Source organism: Triticum dicoccoides, chromosome 4B (assembly GCF_002162155.2).
Source record: "Triticum dicoccoides isolate Atlit2015 ecotype Zavitan chromosome 4B, WEW_v2.0, whole genome shotgun sequence".
Taxonomy (NCBI): Eukaryota; Viridiplantae; Streptophyta; class Magnoliopsida; order Poales; family Poaceae; genus Triticum; species Triticum dicoccoides.
Window position 1 is genome coordinate 657,010,753 of NC_041387.1, and position 20,292 is coordinate 657,031,044.

Below are 20,292 nucleotides of genomic sequence, written 5' to 3' on the forward strand. Positions count from 1 at the left end.
GGGGGGGGGGTTAAAATCATTTCTCCCGTAGCTTAAAAAAACAATTCTCCCGAAACCTACATGAAGTGATTGTTCCATCAATTCTGCTTATGATGGTATTTCTTCCTCACATCAAAGCCTATGTGACCTCCATATTGCACCCAGAACTCCCAAGCCTCATCCGAATTTCTGAACCGCATACCATCTTCGGGTATCCTGTTGCCAATTGATCCCATCGTACAACACACAATTATGCCAAATTCCACAGTGTATACTCAAATTAGAAGTACAATACTCGCTGCAAGTCTCCATATTTATTCAGAAATGTAGTGCCGACTCAAAATAGAAGTAATTCCTATGTTGAAACCACAAAGCTTAGCAGATTATAGTCTTATCGAGATGCACATAAGTACTTAACTCACTGCAAGTCACCATATTTATACCGGTGACTAGACAACCAATTATATCAAATACAACAGCAGGAGGTACATTATGGTTTGCTCTACCAGTATACAAATACCAATTTCAATTTTCTTGCCTGCATCTAAGTGCACTAATCAGAGACAGCGCGAGGAGCCTGGGCAAAGCTCGTGCACAGCGATGTCAGCTAGCTTGCCCCAACAAAAATCACTACTAAACAAGTAATCAGACTAATCTGTAGTGAAGAATTGTCGGACGAGCCCGGGAGCTGGCTCCGCCTCTCGAACTAATGGAATAAGAGAGAGAGAGGGGACCTGGGAAGAGGTCACTGACGATGATGAACGGTCCCCAGCTCGCGGCGGCGCTCGTCCCCTTAATTGAACAAACTTTCACCCTTTTACACTATTTACAATATAAAGCATGATTTGAAATCGAACAGGAATAGAGTATTTGGTTACTTTGAGATATAAAACATCAAGCCTCGTATCTAGGACCAACACTGCATAGGTGTAAAGGTAGAAATAATTTGTACTCTTTACATCGTAGCCAGAAGGGACATCTATTATGCACATGTAAATGCCTGAAGTATGAAGCAACAATAATATGCATGGATAATCACATTGCAAAATTATACACAACAAGGGTGTCATGGCTTTTCAGCCCAGCGAGTACCAGCCTGGGTCAGTTACTGCTTGTGCATGTTGTTCACCTCCCAGCTGAGCCCAGATACATCAATATGTGTTTCTATCCATTGGCCCAATTCAGTGGCTCGCTTTGGCGCAATCAGTTGCAACATAATTACAGTGTATAAATCAGTGTGATGAGAAATGAAAAAAAGAATGATTTTTCTAAACTGTAGATGATAAGGTACAACTTCATATGTAGTTATGCACGGAAGAATAGAGCAGGTAGCATGCCTTGTTATTCTCTTGAAAATCGACAACAGTCAGCGCATAATAGGAGTTCAAGCTCTAGATTTATATATCATTAGTATCCCATGACTTAAGACAACCATATCAAATTGATGGCGAATTGGTGAATGAACTTATGTACCTGTTTATTAATTAGTATATCACACGTAGAGTTTCCATAAAGCAATTTCTTCCAATTTCAAGTAATCTACTTAACTATCTAAGGAGCAGTAGCACTTTGATGATGTAAACTGAAGTCTCACCTTAAGTCTGATGCCAATTTGCTTGCATGACAGTTCTTCAGCATTTCCAGTTTTCTAAGATGAAGGGAAATACTGGCAGATGGCAATATGCTAGCTTGCCCGGTAGTTTGTATTTTACAACACTATATACGTCAGCCACTCCATGAGAAATAAACAGAGCTAATAAGGAAGACTACGAAAGCACACTGTAGCTCCTTGCTTGATTATATAGGCATATGGGCGTATACAAATGCATGTGGCTCCTTGCTTGTAATCACAAGTGAGTTGAAGAAATATAAACATAGCTTGTAACCACCGTGAGTTGAAGAAATATGAATGTAAGGCACCTTAATTACCTTCCAGTGGCTATCCAATCAGCTTTCACATATGCGTGTCTTGCTAATCCATCAATCAAACTAGTGATTCGAGTTGGCTTTGGCTACCTACATTACTATAAGATTCAATACATCTCAAGACAAGTGAGGTTTCCTACGTACAGGTATTGCTGTCTACCAAAGGCATGGCTAGGTGAAATATTGGTTTCAGAATTTTATAGTCTGACATTACCCTATTTGTTAAGAGGGACAACTTAAACATTAGTTTCAGTATCTGCTAGTGGTTTATATATCTTGACCAAGGACCATCTCAATATCTGACATGACCCTGTTTGTTAGAGGGACAAATGATCCACCTATTTCTTCATACATGTAGGCATCACTCACAACTTCTTAGCTTTTGAGATAACACGAACATGTTTCCGAACATTTTATCTGAGAACTTGAAAATCTAAATTAATAAAAACGAGTAAGCCGTTTCCAGTCTCATAACTACAAGGATTTTATTTCAAATCGCAGGAAAGAATAATCGATATAGCTATTCTCAATGTATACTGTTTACAAAGGTTTTAATCAATCTACCATTCGACCCACGTCATATATTTGTGTTAGAACAAAAATATTCTAAAGAATTATTTATTCTCCACTTGATCTGAAAAACCATTCATCCTCCATTGAAATTGTAATCTGCACCAAATTAATCTCACAACACAACTTAGAAGTCAAACCACCGAATGAATGATGGTTGTGTCAAAGGACAAGGCAAGGAAGATCTGAGTAACGGGAAAGAATGGCATAGCTTACCAAAAATTCTGGAATGCAAGAGCAACACACGCCACACACACGGGCAAGAACATGAAGAAAACAAACGAGAGAATGGAGATCGACGCACCTGTAACTGCAGACAGGACGTGGAAGCATTGTTGCAGGTATGAACAGAGCAGAACATAGTAGCTCCCCATCAACCACGACACCAGATCAGGCCATCTCCGAGATGGAGTTCCACTGGAACTGCAAGAGGATGTGGGTGTGGACCACGTAAAGGTCCTCTGGAAGAAACTCTTACTTGAATATCTCTTTTTGAAAATCAGACAACCTGTCATAAACATCAAAGGAGCAAGTATCAGAATCTTCATGGAGCATGTGCTGTAAAATAGCACTACAACTGCAAGTAAAATAAGAGTGGTAATGTAGAGACATGTTCTTCGTTGTCAACAAAATAATTAGCAAAACATCTTTCAAGATTCCGCTTACATTTACCTGACCTTGAAAATATTTCCTATCAATAATAACATACTTTAATTTTGTTAGTTAAAACTAATGGTGGTTATTTGACAACAATGCAGGCAATGCATGCAATGTGTGAAAACCAAAAGAGATTTTCGGAGGACCCACAGCTACGTCTAACGGAAGCTGAGAAAAAAATTGTGGATGGAGAGAAGTTGCGCAAAAAGCTACATAACACTGTACTTGTAATGACATACTCTCTTCAACCCTTGTGATCCCATAGAGTATATCTGTTTTTAATATTTGTGTGGTGCAGGATCTTAAAGGAAATATTCGTGTTTTCTGCCGAATACGACCTTTAATCTCAAATGAATCACTAGCCTTTTATTTTGATGGAGCAAATGATGGAGACATTGGGATTATGAATGGAGGAACAACAAAAAAGACATTCAAGTTTGACCGAGTCTACACCCCAAAGGATGACCAAGGTATCTCTTGGTACTATGGAGCCTGTACTAGATTTTTGTTGTCTTTCACAACTGTCCTTACAATGCGAATGTTGCTAATTCTAGTTTACACTTCCAAGTAATGTTGGAGTTTACAATCATAAAATTTTCTTTGTTTGTCTAATATACAAGTTGTATCCATGAACAACTGAGGTTTACGCCGATGCATCTCCACTAGTCACATTAGTGCTAGATGGATACAATGTGTGCATCTTTGCATACAGACAAACAGGAACTGGGAAGACCTTCGCCATGGAAGGGACTGAAAGGAACAGAGAAGTAAACTATAGAACTCTGGAGGAGTTGTTCAAGATTGCCGAGGAGAGAAAAGACACTGTCACATACAACATATCAGTTAGTGTGCTTGAGGTGTACAATGAACAAATCAGAGACCTCCTTGCAACATCCCCTTCATGTCAGAAGTAAATCACTTTCCTTTAGTACCCTTCATTTTGTTTCACAATACTTCATCTAAGTACAACCACTTTCCTTCGGCATCCTTCATTTTTTGTTCACAATAGTACCATGTTGTGGTAACCTGTATATATTTGCATATATAGGTTGGAGATCAAACAAGCAGGTGAAGGATCCCATCATGTGCCCGGCATAGTTGAGGCCAAAGTTGAGGACATAAATGAAGTTTGGGATGTCTTACAAACTGGAAGCAATTCAAGGGCTACAGGGTCAAACAATGTGAATGAACACAGCAGTCGCTCACACTGGTTGGTCATAATTAACATTATTTTTCATTTCTCCGTGGAGTACCTTCCTGCTTGTGGTAAAAATGGTTTGACCTTTATAATTTGTTTTCAGCATACTTTGTATCATGGTTAGAGCAAAGAACCTGATAAATGGGGTTTGTACAACAAGTAAGCTCTGGTTGGTAGATCTTGTTGGAAGCGAGCAGTTAGCCAAGACATACGCGCAAGGTGATCGGCTCAAGGAAGCACAAAATATCAACATGTCGCTTTCTTCTTTAGGCGATGTCATTTATGCTCTTGCTTCCAGAAGCAGCCACATTCCTTACAGGTTTGCACTCTGAGTCAGTAACGGGTTTGCACCTATCAGCTCCTGTTTTCTGCTCCTGTTTTCTTACTGTGTTGATACTTTTCTTGTGCACAGGAATTCCAAATTGACGCATTTGCTCCAAGACTCTTTAGGTAAATTGATCTGTTTGTTGCTCTGGAACAAATACCATATGAACAATATACAAAATATTGACCATTTCTGTTCCTCTGCATTCTCTCACTTGGCCACGCGATTAATTTGTTCTTTTCTGTTCTTCTCCACAATTGCGGTAACATGAGGCGATTCGAAAGTCGTAATGTTTGTGCAAATTAGCCCATCCGACAACGACGCGTCGGAAACCTTGAGTTTGTTGAACTTTGCTAGCCATGTCCGTGGTATAGAACTGGGCCCAGCAAAGAAGCAGGTCGACACAGCCGAGCTTCAAAAGGTCAAACAGATGGTGAGTGTTGATATTCCTGAAGCTTGTTAGTTCTGTGAATGCTTGAAGCTGAACTGATGGGTATTTCTGGTGGGTGAACGTGTGACAGCTTGAAAGGTCTAAGCAGGAAGCCAAGCTGAATGAGGAATCTTTGAGAAAGCTGGAAGAGAAGTGTCAAAATTTAGAGAATAAAGCCAAGGGAAAAGAGCAGCTTTACAAAAACTTGGAAGACAAGGTATGTCTGTGCAATTGAGGAGGAGGCTAATATTTTAGTTTCAAATATCTTGTGACTGAATCTTGTGTTGATTCTTCTAGACTGCTTTTTCTTCACTTGTAAATTATGATGATTACGTGTCTTGTAACCGGATCTTTATTTTATGAATGACAAACGTATTACCTCGCAAAAAAAGCGGAGGTCATTGGATCTCATCGATCACCCCGAGCGATCGAACGAGATGGCGGCGACGGGTAGTGGATCGCCGTGGTCGTCATTGTATTCAAATTCTTGGAATGAGACACTTGTTCTCTACTCCCATGCCTAACGGTTTGTCGATAGAGAAAGGAATTTTGCCTTATGTGCAACAGGAAGGAGAGGCAATGTTCAATATAGCAAGATACTTCTGAAAAACGTAACCTGAATTCATACATACTCATAATGGGAAGTTAAGGAAACTTCGGCTAAGATCTTCCGCGGCCAGAGCCCAATATGTGAACGATGCATTTTTTCACTTGTGTTTTTTATTTGGATTCTTTTTTTAATACCACCTCCAATCCAAAATAAGTGTCACACTTTTGATAGTTCAAAATTGCGACACTTATTATGGATCGGAGGGAGTATCTTTTTCCTTCTTCATTTTTCTATTTTTTCTCTTTCAATTCTTTTTTTATTATCCTTTTAGTAGGAATACAGAACATATTCCATGAAACTATTCTTGAATACATGAACTGTTTCTAATGCATAATTGGTTACTTTTATATGTATGGATAATTATGAGATGCATATTTGTATTCAAATATATGTACGTTTCTATGTAGCAAAGTCTACATTTATATATAAATTCTCCATTATAAATATTTATATTATATATATATATATAATTATCAATTATTAAGTTGATTTTAGAATGAACAAGCAATATTAAATATAGAATAGTTTTGTGGAATTGTTTGGTAAAAAAATATACGAATACGAATTAACGGGTCATTGCCACTTGCCAGCCCCTTCTGAATGCCTTCAAGCACAGCCCCCATATACACAACTTACAGGCGGTATAAAAGAGCTCCGAAACTAACATCTAAGATTTGCCTCAAAAAAGTAACACCTAAGATGATGCAATACTACAATGATGTATCTAGTCCAATGGCATGGGACAGTCTAGAAGTGTAACTATGTGCATGATTTTTTTTCCCAATGCTATTCTATATCCACTATGTGAAAGTTTTGCAGATTTGATTTTATGGGTTGATTCCCTGTATTATATTAGCTCAATATTCCCTTTGGTGGATCCATCTCATTCCATCCTAGTTGTTATACTGCACCATCACTAAAATCTAGATATGTTCCATTATATTCTACTAGATTTCTTTGTTGGGAGTTATATTCTACTATGTTCCACCAACCAAACACACCATTACATTTAATCTTGATAATATTGTGTGCCATAAAATTTTAAAAACTATATTTGTTAGATTGATAACTCTACCAGGTTCTGTAGATACTTAAATACGATAGTGACTTGCTCGTTTGACTGAGTAATACTCAATCATTTTTTGTACATATCTAAAAAAAGATTCATGACATTACAAAATATTATTCATATTGGCACCAACAATAATAATGTTAGAGCATAGAGAAAATAATTCTTGCATGGATCTCAACATTGGATCGATGCTACAAGTTATTGATTGAGATTTAACTAATTTCGGTCTACTAATAATTAGTCAACCAACCTAAATATTTCTTAGACAAATGAAACACATGAATGCACCACATCACATTGCAAGGACTAAACTCAATTGTACTATAATATTAATGTTTGCTTCCATTTAGAGTAAAATCCAATGTAACATAAGTTTACACCTCCAACTCAGTTAGAATGTAAAATTTATACAATTTCATTTAGACCGGGAAAATGTATTTGTAATCTTAAAAGACGGTAATTACATATTTAATGCAACTATTTATATCTAATATAATATTAAAGATAGTACATTAAAAGTTGTATTGGTAGAATAAGACATACACTTAGGAACCGGATAAAGTATGTCAAAGTATAAATGTTCAATTTAAACAAATGCAAGAGAGCAGCGTTTTGGCTCCCGAGCCCAGCTGCTCCTGCTATCTATACCATTCAATAGAGCATCGTGATGTGAGCCAAATTCAGTTTTTGAGGAAATACCACAGCCTATACGCAAAAGAATACATAATGTACTGACATATACCATGTACAGGAAGCCAACTGTCAGGCACTCAGCGTCCTCCCTTGACGTCTCTCTCTGTAATAATGGCCAGCCGGCTGCTGCCTCCGAAGCTGACCTCTCCCTCTGCTCCGGTGCTAGATGAAAGCGTCAATCCATCCTTCTCATGTGCAGGCCTGCAGGCTGCGGCAACAAACACGAGCTGGAAGAAAGATTGAATTCATTATCCATTGTCCTAATGAATTTAATTACATTCACGATAATATAACGTGCTGAGATGCACTAGCGCGTTGGACAGGAGCACTATGGATTCAATTCCTCTTCCTCCATCATGTTTCCTTCTCTCACATATCTGTAGTGTTACATGCCTACGTCTGAGCAACACGGCTTCACCGACGAGCCGGTAACGGAGGCACATACTTAAGAGACTAGCAGCGGCTAGCTTTGTCGTGCCTTGTGCTGTTCCAAATCAGGGCTGATACTATTTGTTGGGAGGTGCAACTCTGGCTCCAAAAATTTCTAACAGGCTCATCTTCTCCGTCTGCTCTGGCGTGAGCGTACAGGACAGCCGCGTCCACGATGGATGCGGCAAAGACGGCTGCGCACCGTACGAGGGAGCCTACATGGAACTTGGGTAGCCGTCTACAAGTCGCCAAACGGCGGGCTATCGAGGGCAACTTGCCGTGCGAGCGCATCGCTTGCAGCAATGGTAGTGTCTTCGCCGCCACCGCTGACGACCAACCGGAGGAGCAGGCGCCTGAACACGAGGTGGTGCCTTCGCGCCCATGGCGGCGACGGCGACTACCAGCATGAGCACACTTAGCAGGCTTCTTGCGTCAGGTCAAACTGTTAGAGCTGGTGCGCCTCCACTCGTCGTGAGCATCCATGGCAGCAGCGCCGACGGCCGGCATGGGGAGCACGCGCAGGAAATCATGAGAGACACCCCGGTAGGTAGCGAATAAATGAACATGGGCCATCCGGCCATGTGTGGGCTGTCCTTCCCAAAAAAATGACTAATACATCCACATACGGGAGTAAATACGTGCACCATTCCTAATCCCGAGGCTGACTCGTGGCATAGATATCGAGAGCATCTCAGCTCGGGCACCAAATTGCATTTCCGCAAATGCAATCTTTAATTTCAACTGCTCTAGACACGAAGGGGTTTAAGATCAAAGGCCATCAAACGGGGGGGGGGGGTTAAAATCAATTCTCCTGTAGATTAAAAAAACAATTCTCCCGAAACCTACATGAAGTGATTGTTCCATCAAATCTGCTTATGATGGTATTTCTTTTCCTCACATCAAAGCCTATGTGACCTCCATATTGCACCCAGAACTCCCAAGCCTCATCCGAATTTCTGAACCGCATACCAACTTCGGGTATCCTGTTGCCAATCGATCCCATCGTACAACACACAATTCTGCCAAATTCCACAGTGTATACTCAAAATAGAAGTACAATACTCGCTGCAAGTCTCAATATTTATTCAGAAATGTAGTGCTGACTCAAAATAGAAGTAGTTCCTATGTTGAAACCACAAAGCTTAGCAGATTATAGTCTTATCGAGATGCACATAAGTACTTAACTCGCTGCAAGTCTCCATATTTATACCGGTGACTAGACAACCAATTATATCAAATACAACAGTAGGAGGTACATTGTGGTTAGCTCTACCAGTATACAAATACCAATTTCAATTTTCTTGCCTGCATCTGAGTGCACTAATCAGAGATAGCGCGAGGAGCTTGGGCAAAGCTCGTGCATAGTGATGTCAGCTAGCTTGCCCCAACAAAAATCACTACTAAGCAAGTAATCAGACTAATCTGTAGTGAAGAGTTGCCGGACGAGCCTGGGAGCTGGCTCCGCCTCTGGAACTAATGGAATAAGAGAGAGAGAGGGGACCTGAGAAGAGGTCGCTGACGATGATGAACGGCCCCCAGCTCACGGCGGCGCTCGTCCCCTTAATTGAACAAACTTTCACCCTTTTACACTATTTACAATATAAAGCACGATTTGAAATCGAACAGGAATAGAGTACTTGGTTTCTTTGAGATATAAAACATCAAGCCTCGTATCTAGGACCAACACTGCATAGGTGTAAAGGTAGAAATAATTTGTACTCTTTACATCGTAGCCAGAAGGGAAAATTATTATGCACATGTAAATGCCTGAAGTATGAACAACCATAATATGCATGGATAATCACATTGCAAAATTATACAGAACAAGGGTGTCATGGCTTTTCAGCCCAGCGAGTACCAGCCTGGGTCAGTTACTGCTTGTGCATGTTGTTCACCTCCCAGCTGAGCCCAGATACATCAATATGTGTTTCTATCCATTGGCCCAATTCAGTGGCTCGCTTTGGCGCAATCAGTTGCAACATAATTACATTGTATAAATTAGTGTGATGAGAAATGAAAAAAAAGAATGACTTTTTTTAAACTGTAGATGATAAGGTACAACTTCATATGTAGTTATGCACGGAAGAATAGAGCAGGTAGCATGCCTTGTTATTCTCTTGAAAATCGACAGCAGTCAGCGCATAATAGGAGTTCAACCTCTAGATTTATATATCATTAGTAGCCCATGACTTAAGACAACCATAGCAAATTGATGGCGAATTGGTGAATGAACTTATGTACCTGTTTATTAATTAGTATATCACACGTAGAGTTTCCATAAAGCAATTTCTTCCAATTTCAAGTAATCTACTTAACTATCTTAGGAGCAATAGCACTTTGATGATGTAAACTGAAGTCTCACCTGAAGTCTGATACCAATATGCTTGCATGACAGTTCTTCAGCATTTCCAGTTTTCTAAGATGAAGGGAAATACTGGCAGATGGCAATATGCTAGCTTGCCCGGTAGTTTGTATTTTACAACACTATATACGTCAGCCACTCCATGAGAAATAAACAGAGCTAATAAGGAAGACTACGAAAGCACACTGTAGCTCCTTGCTTGATTATATAGGCATATGGGCGTATACAAATGCATGTCGCTCCTTGCTTGTAATCACAAGTGAGTTGAAGAAAAATAAACATAGCTTGTAACCACCGTGAGTTGAAGAAATATGAATGTAAGGCACCTTAATTACCTTCTAGTGGCTATCCAATCAGCTTTCACATATGCGTGTCTTGCTAATCCATCAATCAAACCAGTGATTCGAGTTGGCTTTGGCTACCTACATTACTATAAGATTCAATACATCTCAAGACAAGTGAGGTTTCCTACGTACAGGTATTGCTGTCTACCAAAGGCATGGCTAGATGAAATATTGGTTTCAGAATTTTATAGTCTGACATTACCCTATTTGTTAAGAGGGACAACTCAAACATTAGTTTCAGTATCTGCTAGTGGTTTATATATCTTGACCAAGGACCATCTCAATATCTGACATGACCCTGTTTGTTAGACGGACAAATGATCCACCTATTTCTTCATACATGTAGGCATCACTCACAACTTCCTAGCTTTTGAGATAACACGAACATGTTTCCGAACATTTTATCTGAGAACTTGAAAATCTAAATTAATAAAAACAAGTAAGCCATTTCCAGGCTCATAACTACAAGGATTTTATTTCAAAACGCAGGAAAGAATAATCGATATAGCTATTCTCAATGTATACTGTTTACAAAGGTTTTAATCAATCTACCATTCGACCCACGTCATATATTTGTGTCAGAACAAAAATATTCTAAAGAATTAATTATTCTCCACTTGATCTGAAAAACCATTCATCCTCCATTGAAATTGTAATCTGCACCAAATTAATCTCACAACACAACTTAGAAGTCAAAACACCGAATGAATGATGGTTGTGTCAAAGGACAAGGCAAGGAAGATCTGAGTAATGGGAAAGAATGGCATAGCTTACCAAAAAGTCTGGAATGCAAGAGCAACACAAGCCACACACACGGGCAAGAACATGAAGAAAACAAATGAGAGAATGGAGATTGACGCACCTGTAACTGCAGACAGGACGTGGAAGCATTGTTGCAGGTATGAACAGAGCAGAATATAGTAGCTCCCCATCAACCACTACAACAGATCAGGCCATCTCCGAGATGGAGTTCCATTGGAACCGGAAGAGGACGTGGGTGTGGACCATGTAAAGGTCCTCTAGAAGCAACTCTTACTTGAATATCTCTTTTTGAAAATCAGACAACCTGTCATAAACATCAAAGGAGCAAGTATCAGAATCTTCACGGAGTATGTGCTGTAAAATAGCACTATACCTGCAAGTAAAATAAGAGTGGTAATGTAGAGACATGTTCTTCGTTGTCAACAAAATAGTTAGCAAAACATCTTTCAAGATTCCGCTTACATTTACCTGACCTTGAAAATATTTCCTATCAATAATAACATACTTTAATTTTGTTAGTTAAAACTAATGTTGGTTATTTGACAACAATGCAGGCAATGCATGCAATGAGTGAGAAGCAAAAGAGATTTTCGGAGGACCTACAACCACGTCTAACGGAAGCTGAGAAAAAAAATTGTGGATGGAAAGAAGTTGCGCAAAAAGCTACATAACAATGTACTTGTAATGACTTACTCTCTTCAACCCTTGTGATCCCATAGAGTATATCTATTTTGAATGTTTGTGTGGTGCAGGATCTTAAAGGAAATACTCGTGTTTTCTGCCGAATACGACCTTTAATCTCAAATGAATCACTAGCCTTAGATTTTGATGGAGCAAATGATGGAGACATTGGGATTATGAATGGAGGAACAACAAAAAAGACATTCAAGTTTGACCGAGTCTACACCCAAAGGATGACCAAGGTATCTCTTGGTACTATGGAGCATGTACTAGCTTTTTGTTGTCTTTCATAACTGTTCTTACAATGCGAATGTTGCTAATTCTAGTTTACACTTCCAAGTAATGTTGGAGTTTACAATCATAAAATTTTCTTTGTTTGTCTAATATACAAGTTGTATCCATGAACAGCTGAGGTTTACGCCGATGCATCTCCACTAGTCACGTCAGTGCTAGATGGATACAATGTGTGCATCTTTGCATACGGACAAACAGGAACTGGAAGACCTTCACCATGGAAGGGACTGAAAGGAACAGAGGAGTAAACTATAGAACTCTGGAGGAGTTGTTCAAGATTGCCGAGGAGAGAAAAGACACTGTCACGTACAACATATCAGTTAGTGTGCTTGAGGTGTACAATGAACAAATTAGAGACCTCCTTGCAACATCCCCTTCATCTAAGAAGTAAATCACTTTCCTTTAGTACCCTTCATTTTGTTTCACGATACTTCATCTAAGTACAACCACTTTCCTTCGGCATCCTTCATTTTTTGTTCACAATAGTACCATGTTGTGGTAACCTGTATATATTTGCATATATAGGTTGGAGATCAAACAAGCAGGTGAAGGATCCCATCATGTGCCCGGCATAGTTGAGGCCAAAGTTGAGGACATAAATGAAGTTTGGGATGTCTTACAAACTAGAAGCAATTCGAGGGCTACAGGGTCAAACAATGTGAATGAACACAACAGTCGCTCACACTGGTTGGTCATAATTAACATTATTTTTCATTTCTCCGTGGAGTACCTTCCTGCTTGTGGTAAAAATGGTTTGACCTTTATAATTTGTTTTCAGCATGCTTTGTATCATGGTTAGAGAAAAGAACCTGATAAATGGGGGCTGTACAACAAGTAAGCTCTGGTTAGTATATCTTGCTGGAAGCGAGCGGTTAGCCAAGACAGACGCGCAAGGTGGTCGGCTCAAGGAAGCACAAAATATCAACAGGTCGCTTTCTGCTTTAGGCGATGTCATTTATGCTCTTGCTTCCAGAAGCAGCCACATTCCTTACAGGTTTGCACTCTGAGTCAGTAACGGGTTTGCACCTATCAGCTCCTGTTTTCTACTCCTGTTTTCTTACTGTCTTGATACTTTTCTTGAAGGGGAGCCTTGGCGCAGTGGTAAAGCTGCTGCCTTGTGACCATGAGGTCATGGGTTCAAGTCCTGGAAACAGCCTCTTACAGAAATGTAGGGAAAGGCTGCGTACTATAGACCCAAAGTGGTCGGACCCTTCCCTGGACCCTGCGCAAGCGGGAGCTACATGCACCAGGTTGCCCTTGATACTTTTCTTGTGGGCAGGAATTCCAAATTGACGCACTTGCTCCAAGACTCTTTAGGTAAATTGATCTGTTTGTTGCTCTGGAACAAATACCATATGAACAATATACCAAATATTGACCATTTCTGTTCCTCTGCATTCTCTCACTTGGCCATGCGATTAATTTGTTCTTTTCTGTTCTTCTCCACAATTGCGGTAACAGGAGGCGATTCGAAAGTCGTAATGTTTGTGCAAATTAGCCCATCCGACAACGACGCGTCGGAAACCTTGAGTTCGTTGAACTTTGCTAGCCATGTCCGTGGTATAGAACTGGGCCCAGCAAAGAAGCAGGTCGACACAGCCGAGCTTCAAAAGGTCAAACAGATGGTGAGTGTTGATATTCCTGAAGCTTGTTAGTTCTGTGAATGCTTGAAGCTGAACTGATGGGTATTTCTGGTGGGTGAACGTGTGACAACTTGAAAGGTCTAAGCAGGAAGCCAAGCTAAAGGAGGAATCTTTGAGAAAGCTGGAAGAGAAGTGTCAAAATTTAGAGAATAAAGCCAAGGGAAAAGAGCAGCTTTACAAAACTTGCAAGACAAGGTATGTCTGTGCAATTGAGGAGGAGGCTAATATTTCAGTTTCAAATATCTTGTGACTGAATCTTGTGTTGATTCTTCTAGACTGCTTTTCCTTCACTTATAAATTGTGGCTGACAGACTTTGTGTAATAACTTGATTGAAGGTGAAGGAGCTTGAAAGCCAACTAGACTCTAAGATGCATTCTCAGATTACGTCAGAAAAGCACCAGAATCAGCTTTCTGGAAAACTGAAGGAGAAGGAAGAAGCATGTAGTGCGCTACAGCACAAGGTAACGTAGGAATTGGAAGTGGTTAATTAATGTCGTTAACAGCTACTCCCTCTGTTCCTAAATACAAGTCTTTTTAGATATTCCCACTGTGGACTACATACAGAGCAAAATGAGTGAATCTACACTCTAAAATATGTCTATATACATCCGTATCTAGTTTATAGTGTAATATCAAAAAAGACTTATCTGTAGGAACAGAGGGAGTAGTAATTGTTTAAGGAAAGGCAGATAATATAATATTACCCATGCAGATAGAGGAGTTGGAGCGTAAGCTTGGACAGCAGCAGCAGTCAGACTCTGAGGTCGCAGCTCTTAAGCAAATGGTACAGAACTCAACTGAATCTTTTACCTGGATAACAATCATCAATCAATGGGAATTATTAACAACAAGAGACTTGGATTGATTTGGTTATGTGCCTTTTCTTGTTTCAGATTGAGGAGCTGGAGGTCAAACTGAAGGAGCAGGAACAACAAAGATCAGCTGCAGAATCAAAGGTTGGTTATTTTCTAGCGGTGCTGCATGTGCACGTATTTGGTTTCTTTGATCATCCATCCTGGTGTAAATTCCAAAACCACCGAACCGGGTAGCTGACACAGAGTCTCTGTGGTTCCAGGGTGACGAGGCAGCAGCAGCAGCAGGCGGCGGTGGCGAGCAGCAACAAGACCAAGGGGTGGGTTAGGTGAGGTAGGCTGGGGCTGCGAGCGTTTAGGTATGTGTCTCTGTTGTTGTAGATGAGATGAGATGAGATGAGATGAGATGAGATGAGCTGAGATGAGTAGTGACTGACTTTTCTGTAACTTTGTTTGTTTGTAGGAGTAGGGAGGGGTTTCGTTGCTGTACTGTATTTGTAGGTGTAGTTTTACCTTGGTAGAGTAAGAAGAAGATGGATTGGAGGCTCAACTTTGAGCTGAGCCGAGCCACCCCTGAGCATAGAGACCTACCTACCTTGATGCTCTGTAAAACAAAACCATTTAGGCCGGCTGCTTTGATGCAGAATTTAGGTAGGTGTAATTTGACTTTTGTCATTCAGGCTTTGTCCCGTTTTGAATGCATGAGGTAGATCATGGTCTACCTTTTCTTTCAAAAAATAATAATAAAAAAATGTCACCTTGCAATGCATCTCAACTTGAGAGTCCATCTCATCGTCTACCTTTTTTTTCTTTTTTCCATTTTCGTTTTAAATCCATGAATATTTTTTGTAGAAAAACCATCAACATATTTTAAAACTCATGATTCTTTTTCAAATTCCGAATATAATATCAGATTTCCAAACTTTTTGAAGTTCATGATCATTTGTTAAATCCTTCAACATTTTTATATGTGTCAACTTACTTTATAAAATTCACAATTTTTTTCTCAAACTCATGAAGTTTTTGCAAATTCATTTTCCAAATTTTTTAATGCTTTAGAATTAGAGGATAGTTTTGAAAATAAAAAAATTCATAAACTTTTTCAAATTCAACAATATTTTAGTAACTTGCAAACATTTTATATTTCAATTTTGTTTTCAGATTTTTGAATACCGGTAATGCTAGTAAATCGGTTTTCTCGTAAGACTAGCAGAGCAGCAACAGTTTTTTTTGAGACAAGCAGAGCAGCAGCAGCTGGCGTGCAAACGTGCCTCACCGAACGAGGCGAGGGAAACACCTAGTTTCTGGACCGCAGCCCGCTACCGGCACTGAAGACGATGAGGTTCCCTGTGGCTACAAGCCCGTTTAGCCCAAGTTTACAAAGGATGCCTCAAGTTGCACCCATACCATGCAGTATAGATAAATCTCAAAATAATAATAATAACATGCAGTATAGATAGTATAATTCATTCGTAAATAACATGTAAATATTTAAATAAAATAGAACAAATAATTCATTAGTACCGTGCAAATATTTAAATAAAATAGAACAAATAAAATAGAACAATTAATTCATCAGTACCGTTCAAATATTTAAATAAAATAGAACAAATTATTCATAAATAGTGTGCAAATAATTACATAAAATAGAATAAATGGCATGCAAATAATTATATAAAATAGCATCATTAATCCATAAATAGCATGAAAATAATTATATAAATAGAACAATTAATTCATAAATGGCATGCAAATAATTATATAAAATAGCATAATTAATCCATAAATGGCATGTAAATAATTATATAAAATAGAAAATTAATCCACAAATGGCATGCAAATATTCTAGTACAACAATAGTTCAAATATAAATATTACATGTGAAAAAAGAACAGGATGTTCAAAAAGTTGTGGGCGCCAAGTGTTGTTCATCCACACACTTTGCCCCCCGAGTTCCATCCAACAATGCATCAACATGATGTCATGCCCTCTTTTGTTTTGTACGGCGTGGCAGCACACCCGGGCTATATGGTAACATGATCATCATGTTGTAGCATTCAGCGAATCAACAAACTAAACAAAGATGTAGAGCAAACAAGAAGAAAAACTTGGGATCACCATGGTTGACGAGCTTGGTAGTCACCTTAATTATTCTCCGCCCGTGCAATCACCATGATGGGGCAGTGACTCCACATTACGTTCATGGATCTCACGTGCAAGCTGCAGGGCGCGAGGCGCTTTTGCTCATGAACCAAGAATGCTCCGTCGCCCTTTTCGGCTGGCTTGCAGTCCATACCCACAAGAACCACAATGCCCAGCGAAGTTTCTCTCCCCTTCAGTTGACATTCACCTGCTTTGCAGCTTACGTCGGCACTGTGACTATGTTGTGCACACTCTTTATTATGTTACACCAGCTACTCCGAGCCACTCGTTTGCAGCTTACGTCGGCACTGTGACTATGTTGTGCACACTCTTTATTATGTTACACCAGCTACTCTGAGCCACTCGTTCTGTTGCCACTCACGAGGAGTTATGAGATTTGTGTATTATAGCGTGTCCAGGTTGTGTAATGTAGTGCTTGTGGCCGTCAAATGGCTAAGCCCTCATTTTTCTTAAATTCGTTCAATGGTGGGGGTGGGGGCATTTTCCCCCTCGTCTTAACACATAGCTCTGCCTCAAATTTAATTGCTCTATTGTCTCTGCATGGATTCATGAATTTAGTGGTCCCGCCCGTCTAGCTCCCACCACTCTATCCCAATTTTGTCGGTTACACCGTGGACATGCGCTGTTTTGAGCTGGATTTTGTTACACCGTAAACATTTCGGAAAGGACCTTAAGAATATTAAATTGTATGAATTAAAATTATTATTTGTAGAACTTGTAAACATTTTAAAAAGGACCTTAAGCTCATTCTACGCCAAGGGGCGGGCATAGAGACCGAGCATGAAATAAAATTAACCCAATTCCCGGGTTTTTTTTGTTGGTGTCACAAAATCTAGTTTCCATTATTATTTAAATTGACGAAATTAGCATTTTTTGAATTATTTAGATTTCTTACCACATATGTCACGTGGTAGCATTTGTTTTGTTTATGTTTTGCCCCGGTGAACCTAAAAACCAAAGTAGTGTTATAATGTTTAGAGGGGCCATTGATTTGCTGAAGCCCCATGGTTGGAAGGCCCACTCCCACATACATAGTGGGCTGGGCGTGTTATGTGCTGCAGTCCTACCTATAGCTAGTTCTCCCACCTGATTCTCAAAAAAAAAGCTAGTTCCCCCACCCGAGCAACGGACCGCCGCCGCAACAAGAGAAGAGCTTGCTCGGCCTCGCCGCCGCCGCCGCCGCCGCTACACCTGTTGAGTCCAACACCAGAACCTTCCCTCTGTCGGTGGGCTGCGGCGCCGTCGGATGAAAGGCGGTAGGAAGAACCTGCGGCGCGCGTGCGAGGAGGGCACCGCGGTGACGCTGGCGGAGGGCGAGAGCATCATGCAGGTCGTCACGCTGCGCGTCTCCAACCTCATCGAGGTACCTTCTTACCTTCTTCCTTCCTTCCCTCTCTTTTCTTCAAAATTGCTTCTTGCTTCTTCCTCAGTCCTTCCTGCTGCCGCCGTGCTGGTGCTAGGTGACGGACGGCGAGGGCGTCAAGTCTCTGGCCCTCTTCCCCGCCAAGTTCCAGACGAGCTTCTGGATCAAGAACGGTCAGTAATTTATTTAGTACCAAATGGCTTGGCTTTTATACTTGGCCACGCTAAAAAAAACTACAGTAGCTCTGATCAAGAACTGTGAATGAATGAGTGAATGTGCAGGGAATTTCGTGGTTGTGGATGCTAGTGGGAGGGACGAGGCTCTCGAATCTGGAAGTAGGAAGTATGTGCATATACATGGTACGTGCACGTGCATACTATACTGCCTCCTCTAATATGGGACCGAGCAGGGAGTATGTGCATATACATGGCGTGGTTCATATGCTTGTGGTTGACTGTCAGTTCATTCAGCTGTTTCTTTCAATAGTATACTGTGCATATGCAGGTTTCAAAGCCCAGTTTGTTTTTTCCTTCTTAAACATTAGATTGAATTTACATTCCATGTGATATGCACGGTACGAATGCATTTCAATAGCCTAAATGGTTTGATTCAGGTTTTGCTTGATCATGAAAAATGATACCGAGAACTGATACTATAATCAAATGTTGATGTAGTATAAATCATGGTAAAATACCACAGTAGGATTGAAGAAACTAAAAGTTTTCCTAGCTAGGAGGCCTTTCTAATAATAATGTACCAGTTTGTTGTTTATGCTTTCGCACGAGCCCTGCATCGGGTAGTTTACTTGATGGAACCAGGGTTGTTACTGATTCACTCGATCTTTGTTATGCCAGTCCGGCTATCTTCAAGTCGACTCCCAATGGGTGGGCGACAGGGCAAGAGGGAACGACATCGCAGGCTGAGGAAGAGCACAACTCCAAAGAAGAAGACGACGATGATGATATGCCACCACTCGAGGCGAACACAAACAGGAATAGACCGTTTGCCGTGCATTCCGACACAGAGAGTGACTCTGATTCTTAAGCTGGTAGACGACTTGGGAATAGGAGCCGTGGACGATGTATGTCATCCTATATATGGTTACCATCCACCTGTACACCACACCTGATGTATTTATGCTTGTCGAATTTGGGCAGGACATGATAGACTTGTTGCCCAATCTGTCAAAGATAAAGTCTGAGTGAGTTTGTAGTACAACATTAAGTGGCTGAAGCTTGTCGTCGTCACCTGTGCTGTAATATGAAGAAAACAAGATTTTGTTCCATATGCTGCTTGTTATTTCTGCATGTTATAGTAGGTACAATTGTGACCACCAAGAAGAGTTTTCCAACAATTCAGCTGAGTGCTGCTGCTACTACTACTACTAGTTTCTTGTTTTCCCCCTGTTTCTTGTTCCTTTCTGCAAGTGTTTCCTGTCCAATCGCTGTTGGGGTATGTAACGCCCCGGATTCGATGCGCCAGGTGTCTGCCAGTTATTCGCCGTAGTTGCCATGTTATTTGCTTGTGTGTTGCATTTTGTCATGTCATCATGTGCATCTCATTTTGCATACATGTTCGTCTCATGCATCCGAGCATTTTCCCCGTTGTCCGTTTTGCAATCCGGCACTCCTATGTCCTCCGGCGTTCCTCTTTTGTCTCCTGTTGTGAGCGGGTGTTAAACTTTCTCGGAATGGCACGAGGCTTGCCAAGTGGCCTTGGTATAGCACCGGTAGACCGCCTGTCAAGTTTCGTGCCATTTGGAGGTCGTTTGATACTCCAACGGTTAACCAGGGAACCGTAGAAGTCCTCTTTGTATTGCAGCCCAACACCCTTCCAAACTGGCCCAAAACCCATCTAACTCCCCAGCCAATTGCCGCCCGCCACCTGTCCCGTCCGCGTCTCCCACCGCCGCGGCCCGCGGGGCCCAAAGCAGGCCTGCACGAGCCCGTGCGCCGCCGCCGCCGGCCCGTCTGCCCGC

General features: G+C 40.8%; 2 protein-coding genes and 1 pseudogene across 2 annotated transcripts in view; all 3 read left to right on the forward strand.

Moving 5' to 3' along the window:
• The window catches only part of LOC119292998 (kinesin-like protein KIN-14E), a 15,663-nt gene extending 7,540 nt beyond the window's left edge, over nucleotides 1–8,123 (forward strand). The window contains exons 4-12 of the mRNA XM_037571620.1: nucleotides 3,234–3,359; nucleotides 3,431–3,596; nucleotides 3,763–4,042; nucleotides 4,181–4,342; nucleotides 4,434–4,649; nucleotides 4,743–4,780; nucleotides 4,928–5,088; nucleotides 5,177–5,302; nucleotides 8,049–8,123. Coding sequence (XP_037427517.1) covers nucleotides 3,234–3,359; nucleotides 3,431–3,596; nucleotides 3,763–4,042; nucleotides 4,181–4,342; nucleotides 4,434–4,649; nucleotides 4,743–4,780; nucleotides 4,928–5,088; nucleotides 5,177–5,302; nucleotides 8,049–8,123 — 1,350 coding nt within the window. The remainder of the gene's footprint in view (nucleotides 1–3,233; nucleotides 3,360–3,430; nucleotides 3,597–3,762; nucleotides 4,043–4,180; nucleotides 4,343–4,433; nucleotides 4,650–4,742; nucleotides 4,781–4,927; nucleotides 5,089–5,176; nucleotides 5,303–8,048) is intronic.
• A 147-nt stretch (nucleotides 8,124–8,270) lies between these two features.
• Nucleotides 8,271–15,257, forward strand: LOC119292999 (annotated as a pseudogene).
• A 2,940-nt stretch (nucleotides 15,258–18,197) lies between these two features.
• On the forward strand, nucleotides 18,198–19,358 carry LOC119294210 (probable RNA-binding protein EIF1AD). The gene is made up of 4 exons (XM_037572447.1): nucleotides 18,198–18,314; nucleotides 18,412–18,487; nucleotides 18,596–18,656; nucleotides 19,115–19,358. The coding sequence occupies exons 1-4, from the start codon at nucleotides 18,198–18,200 to the stop codon at nucleotides 19,356–19,358; spliced, it is 498 nt and encodes a 165-aa protein (XP_037428344.1).
• Nucleotides 19,359–20,292: the final 934 nt, after the last annotated feature.